Genomic DNA, 7,821 nt, shown 5'->3' with positions numbered 1-7,821 from the left:
TGTGGTGTTAAGTTTACAGTAGATATCAGCTGCACTGTAAATATGATGTGATTATGTGAGGTAAATATGATATCAAAGTAAACATCACTATAAACAACTCTGTACAATCATCTTCTAAATGTTTTATTCCAGCATATAGTATTTCAATTGTAATGATTTATGGTAGAAAGGAAATGTTTTCTTCCTTTTCTCCTCTCACACACTAACATTTTTGTAAAACGAGAGCACTCCCTGCCCCGGTAACTAACCAACCCTGTTTGACTGGTTTCTGCTGAATGGGTTGAGCGACCAATACTCAGATTTCTTAACAAGAAAATCACCGTAGACACTGATCACGAGTAACAACCTCAGAAGGAAACTTGTAAAAAAGAAACACAATGACATGATGTAAATGAAGTACAAATGTACAAATAGAAGACAAGGGGTTTGGATTTTGAGGCCAAACTGAAGCACTGGTTAAATGTTCAATATGGAAATAATTTGATAAAATTTGATTCAAACAAAATGCATACATACATAAATATGTTAAACTACAATGAGACAAAAAGTCTACAGGGAGCGATAACCCAAAAGAGAAGCAAAATGACCACAGAGAGATCGAAATAACCATAAAGAAATACAAAGAATACAAAGAGAAGAAAAACAAATACCAAGAAAAGCAAAACAAACTCAAATAGTTTCAAAATGATTTCAAAGTGAAGCAAAACAACTACAGAGTTGCAAAACAACAACAAAGAGACAACTACGAAGACAAGCACAGCAATAAGCAAAATAACATTGTTATACTATTAATATGTACCACAAAGAAATTCAAAATGACTTCAAATGAAAGCAAAACAAACAAAAAAAAAGCATTAAAACACAATAACAGAAAAAGTCTTGAGACATCAGCCACAAAGACACAAATCAAAAGATTCAAAACGACTGCAGAAAAGTGAAATGACAACAAAGAGAAACAAAGCAACTACAAAAAAGCAAAACAATTCCAAAAAGAAACAAAACTACCACACAAAAATTCACAAGAGAAGTAAAACAACTGCAAAGAGATTTATAATGACTTAATAGAGAAGTAAAATAACTACAAAAAGAAGCAAAATGACCACAAAGAGATTCAAAAGAACTTCAATGATCAATTTGACTATTACAGTTTATTATTGCCATGAATCACAGTTTTAAATACACAATCATACTAACTTTAGTTCCCTCAAACTGCCACTCTGTCTGCTGCTCCCAGTTTATAAACCAGCTCTTGAATCGGACTTCAGCATTCAGATGTCCTTTTATATCAAAGTTCCATGTTTTATTCTGTCACAGTGAAGTTCCATCTTTTTAGGTTGGTGAAGGAAGTGTACAAATATCCACAGATGAGATCGAGTAGAAGCATTTTCACCCCTACAGAGAAAAGAACAGAACTTTATCAAATTAAAATCTTACAATCCATGATTTATTTGGATTGTATAATGCTTTAATAATGCACCTGTAGCTTTCACTTTGGTTCCTTTTTCAATGGGGATTGACTAAAAACTTCTTTGTGCTCCAAATGAACAGGCAAAATGAAGAATGTCATTAGGGGAGTGACTCCTCCATTGGCACCTCAAGGTTTCCCACATACCAGAAGACCCAGAACACCAGGCTGATGAACATGAGGATTGGTCCAGTGAAGACAAAGAAATCCCAGAAGCTGAGGGGTGCGGCGACCCCAACTAAGAAGACGATGAAGCCTATTGTAGCCAGGAGGACGGCAATGAATAAGAAAAGCATGCAGCGACCGAGATAAGTGCTATAATCCATGACAAGAGAGCGCAACTAATTTAGAGTTCAGGCAAAATTTTTCACGACTTTGCCAGTTTATGTTAGACGTGAAAAATGATAGGCGTGAGGTATATTCAGAAGTAATGCTTCTTCCTTTGTCTGTGTCGCCGATGAGTCTGCAGTAAAACTGATGAGAAGGAAGAGCTTAAACACTCGGGTCACATTCCTTTCTGTATCTACATCTCGCATTTTTTCTCATGACACCGTCTGACGGAGGAGAAATGTTTACTTAATCATGACAAAGAGATTTTCCAGCTCTACTGCTGAATGTGGCTTCATTTCATAAACATATTTCATTCCACCGTTGACAGCATTATCTCAGGCCCAGGTGGGTTTGGAAAAGCTAGAAATATACAGGCCACATGTTTTGTCCCTAAACATATTTTTGCCTGATTTCAAATAAAATAGGTGGAGAACTCCGAGGGTACTGTTCGAAAGATAGCATAAAAAAATGTGATGAGAAAAAGCTTCCTGTGTGGCGTAGAAAAGATAATAAACAAGGTGGAAACTAGTCACGGAGACATGGAAAATCTACCCCCTTTGCTTTACTCACTGCATTTGGTATTACTGTGTTGTTACCTGGCATCAGACAGCATAAAAGAGAGTCAAGCAACGACTACATTCAATTATATGTAAACTTTATTTCCCCCCAAAATTATTTACATCTGTCATAAAATCAGCATATAAAAACAGAAATTTGCTATGTACAAGTTGAAGACATTTTCTTTCTCTGTGCACAGCCCGTTTTGCCTTCTGTGGATGGAGGGCTTTTCCCTGATGAAGAATTTGTCCTCACTATTATATATATATAAAAAAGTGTCTTTAGTTCATAAGCTCCAGATTTTCAGTCTGTTTTGGAAAGCAGCAAAAAAGTCCGTCCTTTGAAACCTCAGGAGAGCCAAACATCACCTGGAAAAAAGAAGAGAAGAAAAAAGGGTTTTATTTTTATTTATTCATTGGACATGTTAAAAGATTTGATAAAAGTAACAATGAACATCAATGTGAAGGCAGGAAAAACTGAATTGTAAGAGATACTTTGGACATGAACAAGAGAAGATTGTCCCTACTGTCGTTATTTGAGCAAACTCGTTCACATTATCTTTCAAGGGAAGTCAAAAAAATTCTGACATGTCCTCCCAGATTCTACATCTCCAGGACAACCAATTTAGGCATGGCAGCGTTTGATTGGCTGACAGGGGCGAGGCTATCTAAGGGCCATACCTTAAGGCGATAATTTTGTATTTCAGATGACTTACTCCCTTTCCACCACTGCACAGTGGACATAACGTGCTTTTGAACAGGTCAACACATTTTGAACTTATCATGCCACCACCAACAAACAGAAGGGACATCAAGAGCTTTCTCATCAGTCAGAGTGTAACAGGTGGTAAACTAACCAGCCTTCTGATTTAAAATGAAAATCTGCCACCTAATATTCCACTGTGGAAAATAATGTCAACTGATAGTTAACTTGCAAGCTAAACCCCTGACTTCTGTCATCTGTAGGCTGACAGTCTGGGTACTAGCAGGAGCTCACATAAAGTTGAAAACATGAAATGGGTAGATCAATCTAATTCTATGTTCAATTTAAGTCTACAAATACCATAAAAGTGTCACTATTAAGAAATGATTTTGAATGCAGGAAACAGCAGCAGGCTGATGAGAGAACAGGTGCATCAGTGTTTCAGGTGAGGTCCTGATTATGAATTGTAGTTTGTAATTAAGGCAGGCATGCACATTAGTCAAGTTAATCTCAGGATGTTTGGCAAATATAATCTTTAAAAGTTGTTGAAAATATACTCACACAATATTGTTAAAGTATAAGAAGCAAAGAAAGAATAGAATATAATCAAGAGTGTTATGGTGTTGTTGCACACGCTTTCCGCACAAATAGATTTGTTACCAACTCTTGTTCTCATATTTCAGTGGAATGTTTGTTTAAGGATTTGAAACCATTGAACCAGAGTTCGCTTCTTTGAATCAATTAGTTCAAATGTGCAAAAAGAAACTCATTTTATGTCATCTTTACAGTTTCAACTGTTGCGCTTTGTTTTAATTTGATCTAACATTATTGTGCACACTCCTTTTTTAGTTTATCACACAAGAAAAAGGAAAGTAGGAAATTCAATTTAGAAGCTGCAACAAGGGAATAGTTGACATTTTAGCTTGAATAATTTATGAATTAATAAACTAATTGATAAATCAGCAACTAAAACATTTGAGAAAGAACTATACTCTTTCAGTAAATTGCTGTAAATAATAACTATTGTAATATTGTGACCCAAAGATGCAGTCTCTGGGTACATCACCCTGTAATTGGGCTTGAAAACCTAAAATCCTGACAAACTTTTAAATATTATGACATTAAAATATAGTGTATTAATTAAGCACAGCACAGTGGTGTAGTGGTTAGCATTGTCGCCTCACAGCAAAAAGGTTCAGGGTTCAAATCCGGGTCTGGCCCTTTCTGTGCGGAGTTTGCATGTTCTCCATGTGCCTGCGTGGGTTCTCTCTGGGTACTCTGGTTTCTGTTTTAACCATTAAATTCACATGAGCCAATGGAGCACTGGACAGATACCTGAACAGAGTACAAGATGAATTCAAATAATTTTGGGAACTACACTTATTGCCTTTCTTTCCAAGAGTGACATTAAAAGATCAATATGAATTGTATGTCTATGTGTTAAAGACAGAGCGATGACATGTTGAGTCAAACTTAGTATTTAGACTGAAAGCACAGGGAAACTACTAGATTGACTTTGTGCAAAGTTTATAAATGTCCTGACAAGCACATAGTCTCATTTGTTGAAATTTTACATGAACAGAAATACACAAACAAGATTTGTATGTAATATGTTGTTATATTGAAATAAGTTTTTCTCAATGAAAAAAAAATGTGGTTGGTGACAGAGATGTTTTCTACACCTTAACGTAATACCAGAAATTGTCATCACAGATTCTGGTAAGCATAATTCTTTGAAGACAGTCAGGCTAACAAGCTATTTCTCCCCGTTTAATGTATTTATGCTAAACTAGGCTAATATCTTATTTGTTTCAGATACATTGTGAACATATTCTCATCTTACTTTCACAATGAAAATAAATAACTACATTTTCCAAAATGCTGAACTCTTTTGTCACAAAACGGCACTAAAACGTGAAGTTATCCATTGAACATGGCAATCATTTATGGATATAAATCCTAATCTGTCTCCATGTTACACAACCATTAAGGCATCATTTACTGCATGTTGTGAAATCCTTGTTCAATTGAACACTCTCAACTGAACTTCAAGGGACGTTGGAAAGTCAGATCTGTAACTTCGGGAAAAGGATTGGTAAAGGTCTCAATGAACAGTATTTTACCATTTCAACAACTGCAATTCACATAAATTACAGTCTAATCTGGCAGATAAACATCTCACTTTATGACTCAATATACAGAGAGTCAAGTGGCGGCTACAATAGCAATGTTGTCCTTAGGTGGGGGCCTGTGTGCACTGGAGAAATGTACACTGATAAAATCCTTCAGGGCTGGTGCCAGTAATTCAGAAACACTGAGTTGTCATTTCTGCAGTCTAACCCCACCCACCTGTAGTTTCAGTTTTTTTTAACTGAAAGAACCTGTGAACAATTAGCTGAGTCACATTCAATTCAAGATACTTATAAATGATACATTTTGAAAATCTAGTGATGGTCACGGGAAAAGCGACAAAAAAAAAGTATTGTTTCCTTTAAAATGTATATGTGGTTAACATTTCTTCATTACCAAGACACAATAAGGCGGGCATTTTACTGTTGAAAGTTGTCTGTGTTGTAGTACCTGCAAAAACATTATATTCTTTTAAAAATATTTGAACTGCATGTAGGATGCAGCAAATAATCATTTCAATATTTTCTCATATTATTCACTACTTCTTCTGGTGGTTTCAAAACTTTTTCCACACTGATATATTCTAGTGAATAAACCCTGAACTTCATTGTTATGTTTGAATTTGTGGCCTAAATTGTCAAAAGTAAAAGATATTTATTAATTTAGAGTTAACACTCAGTGTTCGGAGTGCTGACTTCACAGAAACGACACAACCTCTGTCTCTCAGTGAACCTTGTCTTACATTTAACACACTTAGGTTACAGCACACATACATTGTTCAGCATGCTGTTGGCTGTTCTGACCGCACCATTTCAAACAATTCCATATGTCAAGACCTCCAGGTTACATAATATGGTAATCAGACTCTGGCCCATTCGAGTTAACTACCTGGAACTAGAACTAGTGGATGGATGGAGTCGGCATGAACCAGACTTGTATATATAGCTGAGATCCATTAAAATGCAATCGCACCTCTAAGCCCAAAGGGTGTCTAGCTTGCCACCCAGTTACAAGCAAACTGACGGCTAAAGTAATGCAGAACTGTGAAGGTGAGCAGAAATGGTCAGGCTCATTAATTAAAAGCTGCCACGGGCCACTGAAGATCTTTTCACAGCAGCCAGGGAAAGAAAACAAATATTTTTAAAGATATTTATGAGCGGAGTGCCAGGCGGGGTCCTTGGGGGGTGGAGGGGTTGGGAGGTGCAGCATTAGTGTAAGGGTGCCCATTCCTCAAGATCTACTTCACTGTGGGTTCCATCTGATCTGTGATGAATGTGATACTTTTTATTATTATGACTGGGGTGAGAGCAGAGGGAGGGCTGCCGTGCCAAAGTGGTACACAATGAAGATACCAACAGTGATTTACAGCTGTGGCAGTGAGCAACTAATGACAAGCAAAACAACAGCAGACTGACAGAAAGGGTGACAGCGGGGCAACATGTTGAATATTTATGATTTTCAATTATGATTGTTTGTTGGTTCCAAAGACTTCCAGAGGCTCGTACACTTTTTAGAGCCTTGTTTTAACTTTCAGAGAATATAATAGGTCAAAGATTCGGTGATTATAGGGTGGTGGTAGGTTTTAAAAGTCTCAGCGGCACTCTGCCATGTTACAACAATACAATCCAGGCAGAGAGGGTGTTGAGATGGCCCCCGGTAAACTGAGAAGGAGGAGGAGGAAAATGAAATACATACCGTCTCCTGTCAGAGAAGCCTCTCTGCTTTATTATCCTGCAGCACCATGTCCGAGCTCTTCAGCACCCCCAACTCCACCGTTTTGTTAGCACCAGATGCGCACTCCTTCCCTTCATCAAACTCTCTGTTGTCGTGACCCGAAAAGACTGCGCCGCCGCCGCTGCCGCCTTCCCACGTAATCCGACAAGTCGAAGCGACACGCACAGTCCCGTTCATCTCCTTCCAATTCCCCCTGCTCATCTTCTTCTCCTCAGGTGCTTCTAGAGGCTTCATGCCATTTTTGGAGAGCCTCTCGGACAGCTTCCTGGCCCAGTGCGTAAAGTTGATGTCCAGGGAGCTCGTCTTGTCCTCCGCGTAGAGCTGCACGTTCGCCATGTACCACAGCACCCACCACGCCAAGCTGACGAAAATAATAAGCGAGCCCGTGTAGATGAGGAAATCCCCATAGAAGCGGCCGTCCACGTTCAGGTTGCCAAAAATCCCGACCAAAAGAATCACCAGACCAACGGCGTCAAAAACAACTGCCACGAAGAATAACGGTGCACACTTCCCCACGCAGCTATGGGCCATACCGGAGCAGAGACTGGAGCCCGAGTAACGGCACTTAACTTGTTTTTCACATTTCCTCTACCTTACACCTGTAAGGTGTTCACTTGCGCGAAGGCCCCGCCCTTATTGACGTCATTGTATTGAAGCGTGCTCCCAGAGGCGGCATGCTGCCTTTAAATACACTTTCATTTTCTGACCGTTTGGAAACTAATTTCTGCAGAATGGGGCAGATATGGTTTATTCATTTGAAAATAGTCTCAGGTTTAGATGGTGGGAAGACACAATGGGAATGCATATCTCAGGTGAAGCATTACACAAACATGATTCTGTGGTCATTTAGATTCAAAACAATGTAGCCTGTTAGGTGAAATATTTAATGAATTTGGGTCTTT

The 7,821-nt window shown here is 38.4% G+C and overlaps 1 protein-coding gene across 1 annotated transcript; it reads right to left on the bottom strand.

Annotated features, from left to right (window-relative positions):
- Window positions 1-2,455: 2,455 nt before the first annotated feature.
- Window positions 2,456-7,500, bottom strand: LOC138202324 (transmembrane protein 238-like). The gene is made up of 2 exons (XM_069156255.1): window positions 6,881-7,500; window positions 2,456-2,721 (listed from the first exon to the last, which is right to left on the bottom strand). Exon 1 carries the CDS (start codon window positions 7,448-7,450, stop codon window positions 6,890-6,892), a length of 561 nt encoding a protein of 186 aa, XP_069012356.1. The 5' UTR covers window positions 7,451-7,500; the 3' UTR covers window positions 2,456-2,721; window positions 6,881-6,889.
- Between the last annotated feature and the right edge of the window lie 321 nt (window positions 7,501-7,821).

This window comes from Embiotoca jacksoni, unplaced genomic scaffold, assembly GCF_022577435.1.
Source record: "Embiotoca jacksoni isolate LCO1_2020_lvr unplaced genomic scaffold, fEmbJac1.0.p SCAF_20, whole genome shotgun sequence".
In the NCBI taxonomy this organism is placed as follows: domain Eukaryota; kingdom Metazoa; phylum Chordata; class Actinopteri; family Embiotocidae; genus Embiotoca; species Embiotoca jacksoni.
This window is presented reverse-complemented; position numbering and strand designations above follow the sequence as displayed.